Raw genomic sequence first — 26,867 nt, 5'->3', positions numbered from 1 at the left:
TCCAGAGGTGGGAGTGGAAATGTTAAAGTGCTAATGTGAGAGCTTTGTTCCAGCTAACGGTTTTACCTTTGGCTTCATCCGTCCATTCAGGACTATTCTGTCTGTGTCTGCGTCCAGAACTAAAGGGTGGAGCGAGGGTCAAATCCTAGAATCTGCTCGCGTTAATAAATGAACAGCGTTAAAAGGAATTGAAGGTATTAACACGTCAACTTTAGCCTTTAGTGTTAAAGGGACAAGTCCAGTGTAACCACAGTTATATGTGCAGCAGTGATTATGTTAAATAGTTCCAGAGGAATATGTGTAATATCAGCAAAGGGATATTTGCAAAATAATGATGTGCAGACGTTAATGAATTGAAGCTTGGTAGCACGTCCAGCTGTTCCATGCTTGTTTTCTGTTTTGTATGTTTTCATATAGTTATGGTATTATGTTGATTTTTTATTTTTTTCCACCTGCCAATGGGACTCTAGATGGAAATTAGCCGTATGGCTATAAACGTTCATTAATACAAACTGTCCCATTTTAAAAATCAATCGATCAATGAACAGACTGTAAACGTCTTGGAGCCTCTTAGATTTCGGTGCCGTTCTGTGAGCGTTTGAGAGTCGAATGCTTTAAAGAGTCGACCGTTTAACCTTCAGCTGATTCCTGGTATTGACTCACAGTCAAACGGACACATACAGTAATTGTATTGTTTGGTATCTGAGGGTCTGGTATGTGTCGCTACGCTCTGCTCTCCGACCAAAGTGTATCTGCCGTCACCGTGGAGACTCAGAGAGAAAACGTGGCAGCTCGTCTCAATCTAAACACAGACATCACAGATCCACAACTCACTCCGCTTCAAATTAACCTTCTGCCAGCGGCGGAGGAGGCGGCGCGAGGACGGCTAACGTTCTGTGAATGTACGGGAGTCGGACTAGAGGAAAGAACCAGCCACTGGTCTCAGCAAAGGAAAATATAACTATATTTCCAATATATCCAATATATCCAATATATCCAATATAACTGGATTAAGATCTGAGGATGTTGGAGGCTGCAGTGTTCCTCACATCTTCCCTGAACCGTCTTATCCTGAGGACACTATGGAGATCCTGCCTCCTGTGTAGGACATGGTCTGCAGCAGTGCTTTAGTAGGTGCTACGTCAATGGCAGAAGCCGAGGTTGGTCCAGTCAACCTTTAGTTTTACCTCAGATTTCCCATTGTGATGATTGGAGTAGACAAATATGAATATTTATGCACATTTTATGGTATTATTATTGCTTCCTCAAAGCATTCCTGAACCAGGGAGAATTAGCATTAGCATTAGCCAGCTAAAAGAGCCCAGCAGAGAATAATGTTTCCATGGTCTCCTAGCATAACGCTAACGTAACATAACGTAAATGACCAGACCACCTTCTTCTGCTCCATGATCCAGTTCTGATGATTTGTAATAATTCTTACCATTCTCATACTATTTGACCAAAGCAGACCAACAGACCAACCTCCACCATTCTTTGACGTTATCTCTCAGCCAAAGCAGGTTAGAAAAAAGTTCAATTTAATTTGTTTCCCTTCTGCTTTTCCACTTCTCATGCAATTCTCACCAAACATGTTACATGAAAATATTCCTGGACGGAACCTCTGAAGTTCAGCTACATGTACATTAGTTGTATTTTATTATTCTTATATATTTTTATGTATTTTTATGTATTGTTTTATGGTTTTGTTGTAAAGCACTTTGGGTACCTTTAGGATATTGTGAAGGGTTAATATAATAACATTTGACTGATTGATTGATTGCTCAATAGTGTTCATTGTGTCTTTTTGGTTAAAAATATGTCACCGTGTTTCCTTTTTTCAAACACTAATTTCTGTGACTAATAGGACTTATGAAGTTTTCATTGAAACATATGGAGGTAGGAGTCACATCTTCCCATTAGTTAAATGAATCAAAGTCTGAAAAACGAAAAATGGTAACAACAGATTGACTGATTGATTGATTGAATATTTTCACCTTGGCTCAATAATTGTCTTTAGTTAGTTTTGTGTGTGTGTGTTGGGATGGATGTGTCAGTGTTGTGTTGCTTCGTTGCTGTGGCGCCATCATGTCTGCATCCGACACGATGTTTAACCAGTCAGATCTTCCTTCCACTGCCCAGGTTAACTACAGTACTACTTCTACAGTAGACAGTAGCATGAGTAGTAAAAGATGTTGTAGCAGCGGCACTATTTTAGCCCATAATGAGTCTATAGCAGTCGGTAAAATCCTCATATGAGTCACATACACTCAACGCACACAGTCCGCCTCCCTCTCCTCTCATTATTTCCATTACATGGACTCTCTCCTCTCTGGACTCTCTCCACCCGCCCACCTCATCCCGGGGTTGGCATCAAACGCTGCTGGAGTAGACCCCTCCATTAGAGACGGCAACCTGAGAAACCGCAAACTCTCTGCAACACATGGCTCATTAAACAACAACCGCAGACTCCACACTCTCTCTCCCTCTGAGTATTACTCGTGTTGTGAGGACATGAATCTGTTCAAACACACACACACACACACACACACACACACACACACACACACACACACACACACGGGAGGGAACTTATGCATGAAAAAGCGCAAAAATAACAAAAAACGACTGGAAACTTGATTTTCATGCTATTTAAGAAATGTGGTCCGTAGACAAAGATGGATGAGAGCAGTCGATTATTCTGCAGAACTCTGTGGAATTAGTTCCCAGGGACGTTGTAAGGAAACAGTGAACAATAAAGTAGATAGATTTGGTCTAGACGGCAAATTTATATGGAACAGCTCCTTTAAAGTGAAGCCAAAGCTAGCAGAGCTCCCCCTGGTGGCTGATGGCTGCAGTACAGGTCATAAGCTCCACCTCTTCCATGTTAGTGGGCGGGGCTTGGGGCAAAATAAAACACTAAAATACATGTCAAATTATTATTATCATTATTGTTATTATTATTTTTTTAAAAGATGGTTTCTGTTATTTCAGGTAGTTTATATAATGTTGATGAATGATCAAGCATCATCTTTTAGATTTGACGCTATAGAAAGAGGATAAAGGCCAATTTAAAAAAGAAGCTGCTATTATAATGTCTTATGTGTATTACACAGGTTTTATTTTATAATATACAGGAAGCTGTGTTCACTGTTTTCTCTTAAATTTGTCATTTTGGAAGAAAAACGTACGTCCTTCCTTCACGAACCATTTTGATATATTATTATCATCATCAGCATCATCAGAATTATTATTATTATTATTATTGAACTGCTGAAATGGGCTGTGCCATGTATATGCTCAAAATTAACAATAATCAACAAAGGATGTGACCACCAGTTGTCATGCCAACCGCTCCACAACTGGACTTTGAGTTGTAGAAACTATTTTAGAAAATAAATCCAGTGTGTAATCCAACATTTACTGGAAAACACAGGAGGCATCATTTATTTCTTATCATTGAGTTTGCAATTGAGTTCTGTTACAATTTAATTTTAAATTGTTTTAACGGTGCGTGTGTGTGTGTGTGTGGAGCCTCTAGTGGACATTAGAGGAACTGAAGCTTCAGTTGCTGCAGCTAGTAAACATACACAGAATTATACGATTCACTTTATGAAACCTCCACAGGGTTCGATGGATAGATGAACAGAAAGAAGAATAGGGAGATAATAAAAGTGTAAACTTGTGAAAAGAGAAGAGGAGCAGAACATTTGGAAAGGATGGACACACACAACAAAACACAAACATGAAAGGACGCGGAGAAGAAGGATGGAAGGATGTGATATGTTCCCTAACCCATTACTGTTAGAACAGGTTTTAACTCTCAATACGTTGTGTGGACCAGAAAATATCCACACCGGGTTATTATTCCACAAGAAAACCAACCACAACTTAATAAAAGAACAATATCACACAAACACACACACACACACACAATGCAGTCAAATCAGTGTCGATGTGTGAGTCCTCGGTCATATGAGGACAGCTCATTCTGGGAAGCTGGGCAGACAACAGCTGTGCATCATTTACCATGAACACACACACACACACACACACACACACACACACACACTATCTGCTGAGTCAAGAGTTGTGAGTTTTGAGCACAGATGGTGACACACATCACAACAACATAGAAGAGGCTTCCTACAACACATCAGCGACAATGATGGTGATGCTGAATGAAGACGGTGATGATGATTGTTACCGTTTCCTGAGAGGCTAAGGAGAGCTACCATTAGCTAGGAGGCTAGGGAGAGCTACCATTAGCTAGGAGGCTAGGGAGAGCTACCATTAGCTAGGAGGCTAGGGAGAGCTACCATTAGCTAGGAGGCTAAGGAGCGCTACCATTACCTAGGAGGCTAGGGAGAGCTACCATTACCTAGGAGGCTAGGGAGAGCTACTATTAGCTAGGTGGCTAAGGAGAGCTACTATTAGCTAGGAGGCTAGGGAGAGATACCATTAGCTAGGAGGCTAGGGAGAGCTACCATTACCTAGGAGGCTAGGGAGAGCTACTATTAGCTAGGAGGCTAGGAAGGGCCACTATTAGCTGGGAGGCTATTAAGAGCTTCTATTAGCTAGGACGCTAGGAAGAGCTATCATTAGTTGGGAGGCTAGGAAGAGCTATCATTAGCTAGGAAGCTATGAAGCTACTATTAGCTAGGAGGCTATGAAGCTACTATTAGCTGGGGGTTGGGTTTTGTTTCTGTTTTCCTGCAGCCGGGGGTCCGACTGGAGCCAACGGTGACCAACAGAAGAAGAACTTTGCACATCGTAAACGCCACAGACTCTTTCCGACATCTCACACAGTGAAACACAAGACATCTGAACACTGTGTAGTCATGTAGCAACAGTAATCACTGGATGGCCGAGTGGGTTTACAGCTACCAGAACAGTGTTGTGTTTGGGATTTGTCCCGTGTTGATGATGTCACGAGGAGGATCTGCAGGATGAAGGTCGGCTCAGTCGGAGTTCTGCTCATGGCCCGAATGCAATAATAACTGCTCCAAGTCAGCACCTGGGATCTAGACAATATAACGGAGCTACTCTCTGAAAACCCTCCCTGTATTTCTGAGGGATGTTTTAAGTCATTGTTACATAAACATGATGTTCTGACAGAGGCAGGAATGATGGGAACGATAAACCCTCATCTCGTCTTTTCCTCCTCTACAACTGAAAAGGAAATTGTAATATATATTGAATATATCAGACAGATCTAAAAGTTTATTTTATGACCTATATTCTGTGTCACCCTAACAAACTGCTCTGTATTTATCAGCTGATCTGACACCGACAGACTCCACATTAACCGTCTTCGCTGATTAAAGCCGACCTGATTCTGAAAAGATAACACACACACACACAGTTGTTGACTTCAAAGTGACTGCAGGCACGTTTTCCTCTGAATGCAATTAAGACCTTCCATCTATTTTTATCTGCAGGGAGTATTTTTAGCTGCAGCAGCAGCAGCAGCAGCAGCAGGGCTGGCGCTCTGCAGAGCTCACTTACACCAGTTTAATATTTAACAGTCACAACCAGGGCCGCTCAGTCGGAAAATACTGGTGCTATTCATTCTCCTCGCTCTTCTTAAGACGTCTGTGGAAATGGAATCATGCTAAATCGCTAAAGTGTTGGATAAAGATGAAGCATTAGCAAGCTAGCTAGCGAGCTAGTACGCTGTGTTCACATTTATTAGGAAAAGTTGTATTTTTGAGGATGAATGTTATCATGGAACAACTACAGTGCACCCAGACAATCAAAACGTTGATTAACCTGAATATCACCGATCTGGCATAACATTATGACCACCTTCCTCATATTATGCAAGTATCTTTTGCCTCTAAAACTGCCTGGTCAGCCTGGTTAAAAAGGGCCCACGGGTTCTGTATAGGGGTTAGCTGAGGAAGCTGGCTGCGTCATTATTCTTTCATCGCTAAGGTCTCTTCTAGGTAGGCATGGAGTGGAGAAACTCAATGCATGTTTCAAGTTGAAAAGGTCCAACTACAGAAACCACACAAAAGCAGAACCGCAGCAAACAGAGAACTATTAACAATGACGCTAACACACACAGATTACACAAAGAAATACTGGATCAAACCTTAAAAATTATATGGATTATTTAAGATATGTTTTTTTAACCTGTTCTCATTCCAGCCTTTTTGCAAAAAAAAAAAAATAAATAAAATAAAATAAAATAAAAAACACAAAAATGGTTTGTCTGATTTTTTTGTGTTGGCTGAATCCTATAATGAATTTTTATCAATGGAACCAGGAGAAAATGATATATTGCATCATGCAGCATTTACCTAAACACAACTAGGAGCTCTGATTGGTTCAGAAAGATACAACTGTCCCATAAACCGCCCAGAGGAATGTTAGCGGTACCTGAACTAGCTAACTGAGCTACTAGAAGATTAATGTTTGAATGAATGAACTATTAACAGGCCGAAACAAATAAAACAAAACAGAAGGTACCAATAAAAATAAAGTATTTGTGCATCTTTTCTTTTTATTAAATATTTATTAAGTGGTCATATCCCACAGAGCTACTGCTCATCAGACTCTGTGAGGGTTAGCCATTAGCAGTTAGCATGCTAATGATGATGTTAACAGGAAAAAAAAGGAAAAGTTCGTCCTGATTGTTTGGTTTAATGAAACGCTCCCAGGCAGCTGTCAGGTTGTTTTTTACCTGTCGGGTAAATCCAGCTCACACTGCAGCTCTCCTCACCCCCCTCCCCTCCCCTCCCCTCCCCTCTCCTCTCCTCACCCCTCCTCTCCTCACCCCCCTCCCCTCCCCAGACCCCCTCCCCTCCTCTGGTCTATTTGTTATGGAAGAAACAGGCCGGGCTGAGATGGATCGCTGCACAAACAAATGTTTGTTCTGCCCTTCGCAAACCCCTAAGACACACACACACACACACACACACACACACACACACACACACACACACACACACACACACACACACACTCTTCTACACAACGCTCGCACTGCTGTGTACTGTGTACGTTTGTGTCATTTCTCCTTATGTCTGATGTTTGTTGCTGCTGTTGTTGTGGTTTATTATTGTGGCTTTTAGACGAGTGTGTTATTTATTGTTATTGTAGTTCAGATGTTTCATATGTGTGTGTGTATGTGTGTGTGTGTGTGTGTGTGTGTGTGTGTGTGTGTGTGTGTGTGTGCACCAGCTGTCCACCAGTTATTGCTCTCACAGGGGGGACTGGAGGTGAAAGGGGCAGATAGATGGATAGAGACAAAATGAGAATAAAAATAAATGAAGACGAGGAAAAGGGATGAAAAGAAGAAGAATGAACAGAAGAACAAAAAAATGACACGACTGATGAAGAAAAGAGAAGATAAAAAGATAAAAAGAGAAAGAGTTGGATGAAAGAAGGAGGATGGCCACAGTAAAAAAAAAGGGAGATGAAGGAGTGAAAGAGAGAAAGAACATGAGGAGAGGATGCCTGAACGATGGAGGGATGAAGGAATGGATGAAATACTGGGTGGAACAAAGGAGGAGAGGAGGAAAAGATAAAAGGAAAAGAAAGAAGCACAGAAAGATGAATGGATGAAAGGTGGAGGAAGGAAAGAGGGCGTGATGAGTGAGAAGCAAAAAATAAATAGCAAAGAAGAGAGGGAGAAAGGGTGGATGGAGGGATGAGAGGAGCCGTCAATCAAGGGGAGGGGTCAGAGGTCGAGAGGAGGGGGCGGGGCTTAACAAGACGGAGGAGAGAGGTCGCCACACTTTACTGGTTATCCTTCATCTCTCCATCAATCCCCCCTGGAACAGGTGGAGGGAAGGAGAAGAAGGAGAAGGAGCAAAGCAGACTGAGAGATCAGAAAGGAGGAGGAGGAGGAGGAGGAGGAGGAGGAGGAGGAGGAGGAGGAGGAGGAGGACGGATAGAAGCCCTGCGGTGGTGACAGACGAGGTTTAATGAGAGAAGGATGGATAGAGGGATGAAAGGAGGGGTGGGGAGGGTTCACATGATTTATTCAGAGGGGGAGATGAAGGGGGGAGGAGGGGGGAGGAGGGAGGGGGGGGATTAAGACACAAAGCTGCCACCTGAACCACAAACACACACACTAACGCACAAAAAGACACACAACGTCCCAGAGGACGGGAGGCGTCTCTTTGAAAGGATGTTAATTGTCACCAACACGACTTTAATCGGATTTCAGCTTCTACACACACACACACACACACACACACACACACACACACACACACACACACACACACACACACACACACACACACTATGTTGTCCCATGTGGTGTCAGCATGTGTGTGTGTGTGTGTGTGTAAATGAGCGTTTGGCGAGGAGGTGTGGTCATTAGTGCCAGGTCCCATATGCTGCCCACCGACACTGGAGGGGAAACCCCTGGGACACCCAGCGACACACAACTTACACCACACACACCACACACACACATGTGTGGGTAAAAGAAGTATCAGCAGCGGCACAAAGCACTGACCAACACTATGACAAATACATGATTTCACAAATCCAGTAACAGGAGTAACACACAAAACCTGACACGGACACACACCACACACTCAAACACACAAACACACACTATTATACACACACACACATCCCTTTTTTTATATTTACTCTGTATATTTTATATACACACGATTGTAATTTTTAATATTTTCTATATATTTTACTTTTAAGACATGAGACATTGTTTATTTGTCACACGTCACAGTCACACAGAATTAGACAAGAATATACACAAAAACACAACAAACACACAAAATAACAAATAATATATAGAGAGAAATAGAAATATAGAAACATTCTGCATGTTCAGTGTGTAAGATTATAAATATATATATATATAGCATGTTTTATATACTTTTGTATATGAACTATTGTAATATACTTTTTTATATTTTTTTATAAATATCATATATTTTATATATATTTTAAATATGTTTTATTTATATTATAAATTATATATATATATATTGTAGATTTAGTTTTTATTATTATTTATGTATTAAATACATTTTTAATACATTGTATCCATGGAAACCAAATTTCCCGAGGGACAAATGAAGCATCTATCAATGTAACACGCACAAATATGAAAACGTACACAAACACACACTTTAAGAAAGGAAAAACAACTTCAGTGAAAATACACACTTTAAAGACACACTATGACAGAAAACACACAAGACCTAAAATGACACAATCATACACACAAACACACAAACACAAGGCAGACACAGACAGTACGTTACTGACAACGTATGTGTGTACACACACACACACACACACACACACACACACACACACACACACACACAGACTAGACAGTGTGTGTGTGTGTGTGTGTGTGTGTGTGTGTGTGTGTGTGTGTGTGTGTGTGTGTGTGTGCAGGGACTCCATCTTCAGGAAACTCCTCATGAATAAATAAGCAGAGATGAAGAAAACTCTCTTCTCTGTTTCACCCCCCCCTCCCCCTCCTCCCCCTCCTCCCCCTCATCAGGGAATTAATGAAGACATTCATCTCTCTCTCCCTCACCCTCTCTCCCCCCTCTCTCCCCCTCCATCCCTCCATCTCTATTAAAACCTAATTTTGTCGTCTCCATCTATCCATCACATCCTTCACTTCTTCTCCCCCTCCCTCCCTCCCTCCACCCCTCCCTCCTCATCCTCCTTCACCTCCTTCACCACCCCCTGTCCTCACCCGCCTCCTCACCCCCGTCCTCCCGTGGCCTCAGGCGACACATATGGCGGTCACGCGTCCACGTCGTTAAATAACACACCAACTGGTGTCCCCCTGTTGCCTGGACGCCCGTTTAATCCCCCCCCCTCTCTCTTTTCATCCTTTCTTTCTCTCGTCTCACACTTCCTGTGTGTGTTTTTTGTGTTACGATGGACGGATGGATGGATGGATGGATGTCGGGATGTTGGGGTGGCGGCGGCGGCGGGGTTAGAATGAGTGGTTTCCATGGCAACGGAGCCACACTGCGGCAAGAGGGGGGAGATGGAGGTGTGTGTGTGTGTGTGTGTGTGTGTGTGTGTGTGTGTGTGTGTGTGAGGGGTGTTGTTTTTATCAACTTATGGGGTCCAGCTCTTGCAGGGTTTCCAGCGTTGTGGGGGCCGGTTTGTCCATGAGGCCTTTCCTCTTTTGTTTCTGGACACACACTGATTTTTTATTTCTTTTTAAATTGGTTTAATTTAGGGCAAAAAGGTTGTGGGGGTGTTATGTCAATGGAAGGTCCATTGGTCCAAGACAGAAACACACATTTGTGCTTAGTTGTCAAACTTGTGCAAAGAGTAGAAGAAGAAGAAGAAGAAGAAGAAGAAGAAGAAGACTACCCATCCCTTTTCGAGCGTAAATAACTGAATTTGAATATTGAACGTGCATTTCTTCTGTTGGAAGTACTTTCATTTACTTGGAGCTTGTTTATTTAACAGGTTTTTAACACGATGTCCAACACATTTCTTTTCATAAAGGTTAATTTCAGGCTAATGTTTATAACTCGGATTATAAAGTTATGATGCTCATTCAGAAGTAAAAGTACTCAGTGACAACAAAATTCAGGATTAAACAGTGACTGAGCTGCATTGTATAATAAATACACCTGTATAATAACAGAGGATAATTAGCTCAGTGATTAGCTCGTTACATTATGCTGCCGTTATGACAAAGAGGATGAAGTGAAGTTAATGATGTGGTTCTATATAACCAGACTCTACAGGTCAGGAGCGTCACAAACAGCTGTGGAGTCTTTCCTTGTATCTGGTTAAAGTTCATTAAACTCTGACGGCCTGAAATCAGCGCTGGACCCGTTCGTCTTCCTCAGAGTTTTCCTGCCAATATGGCGCCATCAACAGTGTTCACACCTGGACTCTAACCTTCTGAACCAATCAGAGCTCTGAACACCAGATGATGCAATATGTCATTTTCTTCTGGTTTCATTGATAAAAGTCATTACAGGATTCAACCGACGCGTTTTTTCTAAACAAAAATTTCACCTGACCCTAAAATCTTGTCTTTTTTTTTTTTTACTTTGATTAATCAAAAACAAAACTGCTTAGAGTGATTCTGACTTATCTTTCAAAACAGACCAAGACCATGAATGAGCTCCTAGATGCTCATGAACAGTTTTCAGTGACTTTGGCTATGTCCTAAATAGGTTGGAATAATAAACCTGGACACTAACACTGATGATGACACATGATGTGACTACCAGGAAGTTAATGTGATGGACGGAGCCTCCACAGACACCAGGACATGAACCCATAGAGACGTAGACTGAATGAATGTGGAGAAGCCAGATAAAAATTCAGATCAGCACCGGAGCTTCTACTTCATGTGTCTGGACCGAGGCGTCATCTTAACCTCACACAAACTCACTGAGGCACGCCCAAGAGTAAAATGCCTAAAGGAGTTTCCATCTCACGCTGCGTGTCCTGAAACCGTCTGATTGAGTCGAGACTCGCTGCAGGAAATGAATTCAGAGGCCACAGGTAGACACACACCTGCAGAGTGTTCAGAAAGCTGATGTGTTGGGACGGTATTTCTGCAGGAGGAAGGCTCACACGGTCTGAAGCCATCCTCCTCCTCCAGATCCACCATAAAATAAATAAATAAATAACTATAATGTGTTTTTCTGACGGTGGTTGTGGTGCTGATGTGGGCTACGGCCGACAGTAGTTTGTGTTCGAGCTTCAATAAATTTTCCAAAAAAGCCTCCATAGCTTCTTTTTTAACATGGAGCTCCAGAACATGATGCTACTACCACCATGCTTCAACATGCATAAGCTTGAAGTCGTCTTTCTCATTCAGCAGAAATACATGTACATGTTCTGCTTGTTTCACGTGGAAACATTTGGTTCGTTTGGGAAACTTGATACTTGAATCTGTTATTTAGTTAGTTACCTTGGCAACTAGAGGCTGGTTAAAACCTAAAGATGTGTCACGTGAACCAGCAGAGTCAAACACATCCAGCAGCACTGAACTTAAAAACTACAGCATTTCTTCTTTCCACCTCCTACGCATATACAGCCCCAAACTCCCAGCATGCACTGCGCCCGAGGGCGCAGGGCAGACCGAGTCGCTGCCTTGCACGAAGGCCCGAGGCAGCGAGCGGACGATGCTTCACCAAAAACAACAAAACGAAAACCTCTCGGGGTCAAAGCGGCGCATGTTTGTGTTTGTGTTCTGACCAGAATTCAGCAGCTCCTGCTCCATCACTCCACAGCCCAGCACCTCCATCCAGTCGTCGTGGAAACGCACCTCCATCTCAAAGGAGGGGTGAGTGAAGGGGAAGTAAGCGTCGACCCACCTGACCTCCAGATCTGTGGGGGGAGGGGTGACGATAAGAGGACAACAAAAATGAGGAGGAGACGGAGAGAAAGAGACAAAACGGAAAAACAGGAGGATGAAGAAGAAGGCGAGGAAGAGAAAGAGGAGGACGGAGAGAAGGGTGAGATGAGGAGGAAAGAGGAAGAAGAAGAAACAGAGGAGAAGAAAAGGAAAGAAAACAGACGCCCAGTCCCAGCAGGTAGGGAGGGAAGGAGGACAGAAGAGGAGAAGAGCAGTAGACTGAGGTCAGTAAGAGGAGGAGGATGAAGAGGAACAGTAGAAGAAAAGGAAATAACGTCAGGAAGAAGATATGAAGAAGAAAAAGAGGAGGAGACGAGGAGGTAGAAAAAGTGAGGAATTCAGTGAGGGAGGAGGAGGAGGAGGAGGAGGAGGAGGAGGAAGAGGAGGAGGAGGAGACGGGGAGGTAGAAAAAGTGAGGAATTCAGTGAGGAAGCAGGAGGAGGAGGAGGAGGAGGAGGAACAGTAAAAGCAAAGGAAATAATGTCAGGAAGAAGAAAAGAAGAAGAAAAAGGGGGAAAGCAGGACGAGGAGGAGGAGATCTCCCCTCGTACCTTGGCCGAAGAGCTGGGTGACGAGTTGAGTCAGAGTCTGTTTCAGGTCGAACTCCACCAGCTTCACAGCCTCCAGACTGTGCGTCTCCTGTTTCTGAGGCGTCCGTCGACCTCGTGCCTCAAACAGAGACAGGTCTTCACCGTTCTGCACCCTGGAGAACAGCTGAGACACAGCAGGAGGCCGTCAGCAGCCAGACAGGACCCGTCTCTACCTGCACCTTATTAAATCCTTCTGTGATTGTCATCGTCTACGAGCAGCAGAAGATTTTCACCCCAGCCCACACACACACACACACACACACACACACACACACACACACACACACACACACACACACACACACACACACACACACACACACACACACACACACACACACACACACACACACAAACGTAAAACAATACACTAGAGAAATATTAGATTTCTCTTTACACCTCAGGTAAAGTGGATGCTGGTACTTTTAAATCATCTTTAAATAAAAGAATCTGCAGCAAATATGGGGTGAAGCAGATGTTACATATGTCAGATTTAACCGTCTAATGTTCCTCTGGGTGGTTTATGGGACAGTAGTATATATTTGAACCAATCAGAGCTCTGGACACCAGCTGTGTTTGAGTAAATGCTGCATGATGCAATATGTCACTTTCTTCTGGTTTTATTGATAAAAGTCATTATAGGATTCAACCAACACATTTTATCAGGCGAACTCTTTTTTTTCTTTCTTTTTTTTACCGTGTTCCTCCAGAACAAAACCACTTGGACAGATTCTGACTTTTGTGATAGAAACTTTAGGGTCTTGTCTTTAAAAAGAGACCAAGACCATAAATGAGCTCCAACATGTTCATGATTTACATGTATGTATGTTTATATGTCTGTGTTTGCTTTATGTGGACTCCAGGAAGATTAGAGACCACAGCTGTGGAAGCTAGTGGGGATCTGAATAAAGGATAAAGAACGAACAGTATTCAGTTACTTGGCTACGTCCTAAACAGGAGTTTTTTTGCAAAAACACTGGAATGTGGTTAAGAGGTTAAAGGGAAATACATAAATAATTGAAGCATGTTGCAGCCACTAGAGGGCAGTGCAAGCTTTAACCCGAGCACAGCGCTACAAAAAGAAAAGAAATAACACCATTTGTACGATTTTTGACGTTTGTGAGAGTAAAACGTTGCAGTAAAATGCAGCAGACACCTCGTGGTTGGAGAAGAGTCGGACTCCCTCCATCTGGTGGAAGATGGGGTAGTGATGGGCATCGATCTCGTCTCGTCTGTAAACGTCTCCGGCCAATAGGAAGGCATCCAGGCCCGACCTCACCAGCTCCCTCTGGTGAGCAGACGTGTGAGCGCGGAGCATCGTTGTTCTGGTCATAAACATTAAAAAAAAAAAAAAAAATGGATGAATTACAACAATGACTTAAAAGTAGCTTAGAGAATAGATTCTAGTGGATGTTCCAGGAACATGAACATTTCTATCGATGAAGCGAGTTTGTCTTCTATTTGAAAAAGAAATACAGTCAACGACCTGGGTTCACCCAACTCTCCAAGCTCACGATCGGCCTGGTGAATGTGGTGGTAGATAAATCAGGTAAACGTTTGGGCACCAGTTGCTCCCATTGGTCCTCAAAGGTGAGAATAGTTTAACTTGGTTCCTGCAGACTTTTCTCCGATAATCCCTCCACAGACTTACCACTGAACAACAAGAGGAACAAGACTTTGATCCTTAAGTTTGATATTAACTCTATTATTTTCGACTATATCTATATCTCTTTATCTCTACAAAACATTCTCCTCTGTTCTACCTTTTACTCCATTAAATTTGCTTCACACATACGGTTACTCACCTCTTTGCATTTGCTGATAGGATCTAAAACCTGGCTCATGGTTATAAGACACAATTCTCCATCTTTCAGATGGTTTTCATTATCTTTGGATCACAACGTTTTAATATTCTGAAAACAGTACGAATGTGTATTTAACAACCTGACCCTCACATTAGGAACCACTCATCTTCTAAAAGCCACTTTTACCCACTATCAGTTACACTCCCGTCCATTTCAGTTGGCAGTTTTGAACAATACATTTTTGTGTTTGTACAAACCTCACTCGTCTTTTTATCTGCACAGCTACTGATGGCAGTTACCTCTTAGCCAGTGATCACTGATGGTTTGGGATGATTTTAGTTCCATATATCATTCTTTTTGGACCCCTAAACACTGTAAGGATGAATTCTAAAGAAAGCAAATATCTCCATAAGAGGCTCCAATGCATTAGGAGTGATAAGCAGTGTCACTCACCTGTTCAGGTAGTAGTTATCTCCTGGTTTCCTGGAGGGGTGGTCGGCCGGGATCAACAAGCTGTCGGTCCAAGACACAGAGACTTTAAATATCAATGAAGTAAAATCATCTGCTGAATGGAAAATCAAGTTATGTAAAAACACAATGTCTCTGTTTTAATAATGAATATACAGAACACTCCTCTTTGTTTGCACTACTGTACCTTCACAAATGTAATCACATTAAGGCCTCGTTCAGGCCTTGTATTAACATCTATCCTGGGTGACCTGATCACAGGCGTCCAGCTTTAACCCTCTTTGGGCCAAGGAACCGGATTTTGTAACTTCAGCACATTTTCAATAGTGAAATGGTGCAGAGGACAATGTTCGGGGGGTGACTATTTTTGGAGATTTTAACTGTGGCCCAGATGTAAAGACCTTATGGGCCTCCGTCCTTTGACACTGGAAACCTGGAAACCACAGCATGATGGACAACATTTACTTGTGGGAAAGTTCTTGGATAAGTTCTTCTGGAACTTTAGGGGGATTTCAGATTTCCAACTGCATGATAAGTCAGTCAAGATGCTCACGTTTGCATGAATAAATAAAAAACAATGGTGAAGCTGCTGACCTGTCAAAGTTCTGCTCCACAGTAACCACAGGGCTGAGGTTGTCATGGACAGAGAAGAGAGGGTTTCCCGAGCGGCCAATGAAGGAGCTGTGGACGGATGAAAGCTGTCATTAACGCTACGGACTGTGCAGAAACTAGAAACCAGAATCCTAGCCTTGTAACACTCCATCTGGATTTCATTATGGAAGAAAAGAATATCTCCACATCATCTGGAGAGTCCTCCAACCATTCAGCACCAGTTAGTTGTGGTTACTCTTCTGATCATCACCACATGAAGCCAAAACGATTTGATTGACCCCACAGATCTTTGCCTGTCGAGCTTAATTAGTTCCTAACGGAGAGACTCCAGATCAACTACAACCACTAAATAAATTTTGCAGGCAGGGAAGTTGGTTTCAGGCTAACAGCATCCAGCTGCAACAGTACCATGGTTTGACCCTACTTTCTTCTTCTTCTCCTATTGTGTCTCTTCATGTAGAATGTTTGCAGATGACACTTGTTTTTAGCCAAGCCAGGAGTGTAGGTGTAGACTCAAACCAGAGGATCTCAAAAAATGACCAAAAGGATTGAAATGAGATTTAGCTCATATTCTCAAAAGGACAAATCCTACAGACTGTGGTGACTTTTCATCTGGTACCACCAACGAGGCTAGAGCAAAACCATTCATGCCCCCATCAGGATAACTTTAATAAACAGTCTCTGTTGCACGATGTGAAGATAGTGTGATCACCATGTTGCAGACACTCAAGTGTTTGACTTTTGGGACCATTTTATGTGCTGTGAAGATTCTCAATCATCCTAAAACAAAGACAACCTGATCCAAGCGGAAACAAGGGCAATAAGACATGTCCCAGTTTAAAACCCAACTCCCTACCGATCATTAAGAACTGAAGATTTGGATGAAATGTCTCCAAGAAACTCAACAAGTCCAGCTGTTTTTGTTTCAGCCAGTTTTTTTTTTGTTGTTGTTGTTGTTGATTTGCATAAACCATGACCTGAATGATTAAAGAGCTTCACAGACAAACTTTCTGCAAATGTTTCACCACTAATCCAAGTAGTTTCGTCTTCTTCTTCTTCATAGACACAACAAATCCACTCGTCTCTGTATTTGTTTTAGACCCCTCAAGTGTTAATGACGCTCAGATACTGGAGGTTTGAAGAATCAGCAGGACATTGGATGATAAACACCGACCTTTCGTTTTGTCAAGAATAATCCTAGGTGTCCTAGATCAACATTTGTCCAGATTTTGAGGTTAACGTGGCAAAAGGTTTTCCATTTTTAAATGTTGCGTTTTTAAATTTGTCTAATTTACTTAGTAAATTCTGCATCTTGGCAACATCAGTGCCAGATTAGCCCGACCTCAACAAAATCTATAAAGCTGCAAATTCATGTTGTAGTTATAACAACAATTCAAGAATGTCCAACAGGTAATTTAGACTCATTGTAAACTGAGTGTGTTGTTGAACTGTTTTTTAAAATGTCACTTAGCCCAGCAACAGGTTTTATAGAGGAAATAAATAATGAATGCACATCTAGAAGTAAAAACAACAGGGAGAGGAAATAAAAGTTATGGTAACAAACAGCAGGAAGTTTTGATCTTGTTTGAATAATACAGAGCAGCCCTCAGGTCTGCTCGTCACCTGCCGTCCTGCTGCTATCAGAGCATGGAGGCTTCTCTAAAGACTAAAGGTCACGGCCTGTGAAATGGCAGAGTCATAAAGCTCCGCCAGCCCCCGCTCTCAGTGACTGCATAATGACTTATTAATGCTGCATTAATACGCTCGCTGCTGTGCTCGTTGTCTGACGGCAACTTTCTGCAGCGATTAAGTTTTACACTCGTCTGTCCCCGAAGACACGGTGAGCCTGCAGAGAGTTAGTCAGCAGTTTGTATTCCAAAAATAAAGGAAGCTCTCTGGAAAAAAAAAAAAAAAAACACGATGAGGAAAAATACAGCAGTAGCTGACGAGGAGACAGATTTAAAGGACAAACTGGAGTTATTTAGAAGTGGAATACGAGGCGGTGGACACTGTGTTCCAACCCGAACACCCACAGAGGACGATTCATATACCAACACTTTTACTTTGTCACTGCAGTGATGGTACAGTTCATAGACATTAACTTCTTTTGGCACATTTTAAATTAGGTCCCTGCTCCTCTCAGTGAGGTTCAGTGTCATGTGGTTTTCATTGAGCCAATCAGAGAAGATCACAGAAACATTGTCAGGTCTCATCAGGGTCTAATGTGGTCTACAAGGTCCCCCTCTGACCTGGTTTATTAGGAACCATGAAGAAGAACAAGTGTCCTAATGTTTCTAATGTGATGATGTTGACAAGTGTCTGAATCAGCTCTGATGTTCTAATGTGACAAACACATGTTTACATTAGTTTAAGGACCAGGAACCAGATATGAGACCAGTACCAGATATGAGACCAGGAAACAGATATGAGACCAGAACCAGATATGAGACCAGGAACCAGGTATGAGACCAGGAACCAGGTATGAGACCAGGAACCAGGTATGAGACCAGGAACCAGGTATGAGACCAGGAACCAGATATGAGACCAGGAACTAGACATGAGACATTCATTCATCTGCGTGTTTTGCAGTCATACACATCAGCTGAACGCCATGGATTTGAATTTGTTAACAGATAAATGGCTCTGATTGGCTGGAGGACTGAGTTACCAGACTCACTGAGTCTTTCTGCACCAGGCGAGAGGGAATCATGCTCTGAATGAGTCAGGGGAAAGAACGGCTATCTGCTAATGCTAATGCTAATGCTTAATGGTGCAACTGCACAGGAAGAGAGGATCATCAAAGTTGAACTAAACCCGACAGTTGATTGACACAAGACTCAAACACAGAGTTCCACCAAAGGTTTGGGACGTCTGGAAAGTCCACACGAGAACTTTCAGCAAAAAAAAAAAAAGAAATAATAATGGAATAGATGTCATATCTGTGTAGAAATGCAGATAGGTTGTCTTTTAGCCCATTAGCCTGAATACGTCGCTTTTATCCAGTGCAACTAAACGTATCAACATCCCAGTTACTCATTCACCTTTAATCTTTTGTTAAATCAGAATCATGGTGCGAAGTAGTTACTTGGTCACATCTAGTGTAGCTTCATTCCCTTTATTCCTCATACTGTCATGTCATATCTTTCTTTAGTTGACTACCACATCTGTAATCTGAAAAGATGATGGAGAACATAATTAGTTATCGCCCACTGGCTGCCTACCTGTAGAAGTGAGCTTTGATTCGCTCCTTGATGAGCCAGAGAGGATGATGTGATTGGTTGTGAAGGTTGCGGCCCACCTTGGCCAAGATCTTTAGAGTGATGTTGGTGAAGTCATCGCGAGGGTAGGAGTGGCCTAACACCTCCACTGAGTCCTGGCCAATCACAGGCGGAGGGGTGTGGCCTCGTGTGCAGAGGCATCTTCGAGAAGTTGCACAACCACTGGCCCAGAACTCGGCCAGTAGCCGATGAATCAGCGGGCGGGGCTGCAGGTAGGGGAGGATAGACGGGCTGAATATCATGACGACTGGTCCATGGAGCTGGAAGGACAAAATAAATTCTATATGAAAAACAGTCACTGGAGCATTAAATGTGGATTCTTTAGCTTCTTCATTGGGCTTTACTGTTCCATCGTTATTGATCCAAAACAATCATATGCAAATTGTGGAGATGGTGAAGGAGCCGGACAAAGTAAAGAGGAAACACGCTGCTACCGAGAAGACCAATCACAGCTCTCATGACACGTAGTTAAATTTCTGGGGAGGTGGACGTCAGCTTCCAATCAGAACTTTGTAAACAGGTAAATGCTGCATGATGCAATATGTCATTTTCTTCTGGTTTCATTGATAAAAGTCATTATAGGATTCAACCAACATTTTTAACTGTGTTCCAACTTTGATTCCTCCAGAACAAAACCACTTAGAGTAATTCTGTTTTGTGATAGAAACTTCAGAGTCTTGTCTTTAAAAAGAGACAAAGACCATGAATGAGCTCCAACATGTTCATGAACAGGATCAGTTACTCTGACTTTGTCCTGAATAGGAGTGTTTTTGCAAAAAGGCTGGAATGATGAGAGGATAAAGGACAAACAGCTGAGAAAAATGCACGTCTGCATAGCTATTTTTTTCACTATATTGTTTGAAGTTCACATCACAATGAAACTCATATTGTGATAAGAACAGTGTTATTAGTGGCTAATAATGGTGTTTCGTGAATTTAACCAGTGAGATTGACACTAGGAGCTGCAGAGTATGGAAGTTCAGGTAACTGTTGAGAACAGCTTTACCAGAGAGTCCGTCATTTTTTAATGTCTAAAACTCCATGAAAACAACCACCAAAGCTGCTGTTTTTATCTGGTAGTTGTGGTTTACACATTTCTGGCCATTTGGAAACTTTGACATATGATGGAACTTTTTTCCGATAACAGCTGGACAGAACTATCAGATATCAACCACCCGGACCACATCGGAATCATCTGAAGTGTATCCGTGATCTTTTATCGTGTTATTAATCAGCAGAGGACAGCTCCTCCTACATAAGTTTTCCTTCCAAATAAAAATTATTATTAAAATAAGAATCTTGAACTCAAATATAAAATCAGTCCTGTTCTATGGAGCCGAGACCTGGAGAACAACAAATTCCACAACCAGCCAAGTACAAACCTTCATAAATGAAGGAGAAGAAAACTAAAAATACCACTGGCCAGACAAGATCACCAATGAACACCTGTGGGCGAAGACGAAGCTCCATCTATAGACAAAACCAGACGAAGAAGATGGAAATGAATTGGGCGACACTGCGTAAACTAATATCAAACACCACCAGACAGGGTCTGACATGGAACCCACGGGGGATGAGAACGAGAGGACGACCTAGAAACACCTGGCAAATAGAATAGCAGACATCAAAAAGACGAGATACACTTGAAGAAAGTCAGCGATCCAGTTCTCTGGAGGTCCCTTGTCGCGGTCTATACCCCAAAATCCCAGCGGCTAAATGCTAAACGGCCTTCAACAGCTCACCTTTAACTCTCTGCTGTTTGCCGCTGGATTTAAGTGATCAATCACTTAATCAGCTGATCAATCAGAGAGGCTTCAGCCGACAGACGCATGATCTGCAGCCGGACGTGAAGACGTGAGGCGTGAAAATCAAAACGCCGCCGTCTCGGCAGAGGTCGGAGGACATGAGCGACTCTGCTTCGAATCGAACTAATGGACAAACACGGAACAAGTTCAAAATTAGCCTGCTTTCCATCATTCATTGTCCATTTGTCCCCCTCAAATATTTGTCCATTCACACACACACTCTCACACTCACTCAGGGAGCATCCCTGAAGAAGACAAAGGGTGTTGCATTGCAGTGGCATTGCAGCAAAGTGGATTATAGCTCCGAAATCCATGAAGCTTTTACCTCTGCTCTGCAGATGGTGTCATATTCTACTGGACTGGACCGGTCAGCACCAACACCCCCCCACCCCCAAACCACCCCCCTCCACACACACACACACACACACACACACACAATATGAATGTGGTTGTGGTACAGCTCAAGGTCACTCTGACTTTACAGTAGTGGCACCGGTTCAAACACGACACTGAACAGAAGCTGCACAATTCTTCCTCTGAGGAGCATTAATATGTTCGGGAAAGGTCACGCCAGCTCAGCCGTTATTTGTCTTGAGCACAATGTTTGCAATTTGTCTTTAGACAGGAGCTAAAGGAAAAGGTTATGTAAAGACCAAAACAGACAAACACCCTCTCCGCAGAGCATAAACGTCCTCGTGGGGTTTTTTCCATTAGCATCACAACAATGATTAAATGAGCTGAGACAAAAAAAGAGGAGAGACTTTAATGATGCCGACAGTCAGAGACATGGGTTGGAGAGTTTTGTCAACCTCTGACAACAGGAGGGTGGGAGTATTTGAAAGATTTATTCAGCAGGAAGTCAGATCAGGAGCCTCTCCGTTGAGAAGAGATGATGCTGCATCAATCAAATCGTTTATGTGCTGACGAACAGAGGAGTGACAGCGTCATCTGAGCTTTGTGGTCTTCAGTTTGTTTCCAACTTAATGGCTCTGGTTGGTGGGAGGATTATACATTTGATGCAAAAGTATTTTTTGCAGCATCAGCTTCCTAGCCGCCAGGATACCAGTAGTTCTTCCAGGCTTCCTAGCTAATAGCAGCTCTTCCTAGCCTCCAGGCTAATCTTCACACTTCCTGTTTCTTAGCCTTCCCGCTAACAGTTGTTAACTCTCTCTTTTCTCACTCTCCTCTCTAAGGTCACTCTCCTACACTTTCCTCCATTTTGCCTTGGTATTGTCTCCTCTCGTTGGGACTGACCTTCTTATTAGCATGTGATCAGCACCATATGTCTGCTCCCGCGGCGTCAAACGCTGCCGCCACACGTACACATATGGACGCCCACGCACACGGACACACATGTACAGTAAATGCACACATGATAAACTGCAGAGCTGGTATTCAGCCACAGTTGGAGGCGAATAATCTGCAGGAACGTTTACTGAAGTTGTGTAGTCATTACGAGGCTCAGCTTAACCTCCGGAGGAACTAAAAACGCCTGTAAATCATTTCAAAACATTTATTTGTAAATTTAGTATTTCTAAACCGTGTGACCTGAAAAACAAGTTTGATTTTCTGATGGATTTTTACGTTTATTTTAACCCATGACGGGAGTTTCTGGGACGTCTGCACGTACGATTGTAGACATGTGCTGGGTTCATCTGTGTTCTGCTGTCACAAGCTTTTAGCAGCCATTTCCAAAATGGCGGCTTTTGTAGACTTTCCAGTTTCTTGCAGGAAAATCTTTGGTAATTTTAAAAGGTTACATTAAGAATATTATTTCGCTAACCTTATTAAGTCACAGGTCTTCAAAAGGCGGTTCGCAGAGGAACTGCAGGGAGGGGGGGGGTCACAAAATCTTTGGTTGATTAGACATTTTTTATATATATTTTTAAATTTTCCCCCACAAATTTGAATTTGTTTAAATACACATTAACATGAATTGGACCAGAATTAGCCAAGAGCCTACTGAGTCCCTAAGTGAAATCCCAGGCGCATGCTTCAGTATTATGGCCCCCCGACCACTGCACATGTTTGAAATAAAAAAAATGAATATTTTAACGATTTAAATTTGAAAAATTATAATAATAATGTATATTTATAGACTAGGCCGAGTTTAATATAGAACACATATAGTAGGTAGGGGGTCCCTGTTTAATCTCTCCATCAGTTTGGGTCAATAAAATCAATAAAAATAACAATGTGGTGCTAAAAATTTTGTTTTCCAAAAACCTTAAAATATGTCTGAGGCAGTTATGCTTTCTATTATGCTATCAGGCTAACAATTTATGTTATTTCTGATATTTGAATATGAATATTTACTACTGAAGCAACATATAATTACTTCATATATCACAGTAAAATCGTGATGATGCAGCAGGTGAATAGAAGCAATCTGCATTAAACTTTAAACTGCAGCCGGAGCAATGTCCTAAGTTTTTAATGACAGTAGAAGACCTCCCTAATGGCCCCCACCTGACTCCAGAAAACTTTAAACGACAGCTTTGGTTTATCTTTCACGGTTAAGTGCTCTGATAGTTAGACTCTGATAGAACCCCGTGTCCATCTCTGTTGTCCTTAATGAAATCTAGTGGACATTTCTGCCTGGGGACCGTTTAGACTTAACAGTCTCCTCTGGATGTGGGGATGATTTTAAAGCTCTAAACTCTTCTCTGTTGTTCTGCTTTTATTTAAATACCAAACAATAAAAAAATAAAAAATTAGCAGGCGTGAAGCTATGACAAATGAATATGTACCCGAAGCAAGTGGATCCGGAGGAAGTGAAACGTGATTCATCATGTGTGAAAGTTGTTGAGAAAATCCCTTGTGAGGCGGCCAAGGAGTTGTTCTGACTAAGCTAAAGAAAGAGAGAGAGAGAGAGATAACTCTGAAAGCTGCAGCAGCGACGCCGTCTGGTCGCGACAGAAAGCGAAGACGGAGAAACGTGACTCCTCAAACAAAGCGGTGACAGAGTGGCAGGACTGGGACGAGATGGACGAGACATAAAGACGCACACAGAGACAGTCTAGTGCAGCAGCTTCAGAGCAGAAGGATTCATTCAGCCTCTAAAATGTGACGTCCTAATAGAAAGAGGAGATAAATTACACACTGCAGAGACAGAGAGGGGGAGGGAAGGAGGCGCGTATATAAGGAGACGCTATATAAAGAGAGTGGCTGCACTAGTGCACGTATTTTAGCAAAGACAAAGTTTCAGATGCAACTGAATTTATTCATCCATTTACAAGTCAGCACGTATTAGTGAATGTTACTGAATGTAAACAGAAACACATCAGCTACAATGGATCTCAACCTTAGACTGTAAATAAAGATGGAGGATGGAACAGCTCCTCTAAAGTGAAGCCAAAGCAAGCAGAGCTCCCCCTGGTGGCTGGAGGCAGCATAGGCCATAAGCTCCTCCATGGTAACTGACACCAGATGACTGAAATGCACTCTGGGTTCATTCACATCTGTACTGGCCACTTGTGAGTGGATCACACAGGGTGAATGTTAATCGAAGTTTTAGTGGGACGAAAGTAACAGAAATCCTTCACGACTCAAAGATGCTGAAGGACATTTAAAAGAAACAGCCTGAGGCTGAAAGGATTCTCTGTTAACTTAATGTAAAGTCCTGTGAAGTGTGTGTGGACAGGTGGCATCTCCCCGTCTCTTTCCCCGTTTCCCTGCAGGAGGCGTCGGCGTTGCTCGGCCCCTCCCATCGTTGGGAGTCCCTCTCTGGCACGATGACCACTTCCTGCCGGCTCACGCCTCTTTTCCCGTTCACGACGCACCGCTCGCCTGCCAACACGGACGGTTACACAACCTCCGACACCCGCCTGGCTCTGCGTGGAGCTTCCCCGTCAATGGGGAAGCTCCAACACGACAGAAACACACCGGCCAACACCCGAGCTTCAAGAGCTTCGTACACCTACACTCGGCTTTAGAAAGACTAAAGTCAACAGAGGTTTGTTTTTAGATTATTTATGTTTCCGTTAAGTATGAACAAATTTAAAGTTCTTTTGTTTTTCGTTCATATCTTAATAAATCAGCTGTGAACTGACTCAAATATGCAAAAGGTGTTTTACAACCAAAGGTTTCCTGACCACACACAGACAGGAAGGATGTGGGTTGTTTCATGATGAAAGAAGGTCAGTTATCAGCCTGACACACCGTCTATATGGATGGATGGATGGATCATATACACACATATATATGTGTGTACATGCCTGAGTGTGTGACAGGATAAGTTGGCTGCAGGTCGGCTGCGCTGCAGGAGGATTGTAGTTGAAATGATTGGATGATACGTGGTGTTCATTTAAAACAGTGCGTCCTGGAATGACTTCACATCCATCTACACGTCTTTTCCTCGCTAGTCGATTTTATTTTTTTTACTTAAAGGACATAAACTCTGTGTCCTCCGCTCTACATCCTCAACACTGCTCTTTCTTCTTCCCCCGTTTGTCCACCTCCTCCTCTTTCTCCTGTTTTTCCAGCTAATGTAAATTTGCTAAGCTGAGCTACTTGTTACTGGTGAAGCGAGTTCCTGATTGGTTACACCCACACACGTTTCTGTTCAAACCCCTGATTTCCCACAAGCCCTTTAGAACAGAAGAAGCTAGAACTTGGATGAAACGTCTTCAAGAAACTCTAAAAGTCAAGTCTGTGACGTCTTTGAATGTACCTGCACAGGTCTGGTCTACCAAGACGACCAATCACAGCTCTCGTGGTTTGCATTGCTGCATTTCTGGGGGGGTTACACGTCACTTACAAGGTTCATCGTCTACGCTGTCAATGTGATGCAGAAGCCTGAACAGCCTATTAGACCAGTGGAGAGACGTTTTGACTGGTCCTCGTGTCTTCACAGGGCTGTTTGAGGGACGTAGGTTTAGGGTGGAGGTTACATGCAGGTGATGTTTAGGGAATGAATTCAATATCAGTGGATGTCCTCACAGAGGTAGAAAGCCAGCTGTGTGTGTATGAGAGAGACCCGTAGTGAAGGGAAACAAATTGGATGCATGAGAGGAGCTGCTGGGCGGCAAAGAGCTGCAGCCTCGGCACTTTTCTCCTCCGACCATAAAATCTCCCCCCTCCTTCATCATGTCACACTCCTCCTCTTCATATTCTCCTGTCCTCTCTCTATCTCTTCATCCTTACTCTATCCTTCCCTCCTCCTTTTCTTCACCTATCACCCATATTCTGTATTCCTACAGGCTCGCCGTGCAGGTTTGATCTAATGCTGCTTGTCAAGAAACCGCCTGCCTGTTCAAGCATAACATCCACAGCTTTGACTTTATTATGGAGGAGGAGGAGGAGGAGGAGGAGGGAGACATGGTGCACACATGGAACAAAAATGAAAGTAGTGGAAGATTCATTAAGGGAAAAATAAAATTTACTCCAGCGCTTCAAACACAGCACATTTATTTAACGTATTCAGAATGAAGTAAACGAAAGCTACAATAATGAGACCTTCTGTTTTATAAGATTAAATTATAGGAGGTCGTGATATGATTAAATAAGGATCTGATCATTTTACTGTTGCAGACACAAAACCCTGCAACACGACAAAGAGTCGGAACAGAGCTTAAAAAATCTGCACTTACATCCACAAACACCACAGCAGCGACTTTTTCCCGTATCCCTGAGAAAATCACGTCAGTTTGGTTGTAATTATTGACGCAATGTCATGAAGGTCTTCTAGGCAAAAGCACAAATGACCGGTGGTCAGTTGCACTTTGAATTTTGACAATAGCGCGAACCATTGTGAGTTATTATAATTTAAAAGCCGCCTGTTTTACCGTGTCGCCGGCGATCCGTTCAGTTTTAGAGGTTTAACTACCTCAAATGACAGAAACTGTCCTTGAAATAAAATTATTGGGCGTTTATTTTAGTGTTTTAATTTGGCCCAAGTCCCGCCCACCAACATAGAAGGGGTGGAGCTTATGACCTATACTGAAGCCTCCAGCCACCAG

The 26,867-nt window shown here is 42.7% G+C and overlaps 1 protein-coding gene across 2 annotated transcripts in view; it reads right to left on the bottom strand.

The window, feature by feature from the left end:
• The window catches only part of fars2 (phenylalanyl-tRNA synthetase 2, mitochondrial), a 93,864-nt gene that overhangs the window by 56,775 nt on the left and 10,222 nt on the right, over positions 1-26,867 (bottom strand). For both annotated transcript variants that reach the window (XM_047568550.1, XM_047568549.1), the window contains exons 2-7: positions 19,046-19,362; positions 15,807-15,893; positions 15,198-15,257; positions 14,096-14,264; positions 12,901-13,063; positions 12,190-12,321 (exon numbers count right to left, since the gene is read on the bottom strand). In XM_047568550.1, the coding sequence (XP_047424506.1) occupies positions 12,190-12,321; positions 12,901-13,063; positions 14,096-14,264; positions 15,198-15,257; positions 15,807-15,893; positions 19,046-19,344 (910 nt within the window). In that variant the 5' untranslated portion in view covers positions 19,345-19,362. The remainder of the gene's footprint in view (positions 1-12,189; positions 12,322-12,900; positions 13,064-14,095; positions 14,265-15,197; positions 15,258-15,806; positions 15,894-19,045; positions 19,363-26,867) is intronic.

The sequence above is a fragment of the Mugil cephalus genome, chromosome 18 (genome assembly GCF_022458985.1).
Source record: "Mugil cephalus isolate CIBA_MC_2020 chromosome 18, CIBA_Mcephalus_1.1, whole genome shotgun sequence".
Classification (NCBI taxonomy): domain Eukaryota; kingdom Metazoa; phylum Chordata; class Actinopteri; order Mugiliformes; family Mugilidae; genus Mugil; species Mugil cephalus.
Note: the sequence above shows the minus strand (reverse complement) of the source record. Positions and strands in the feature narration are given on the sequence as shown.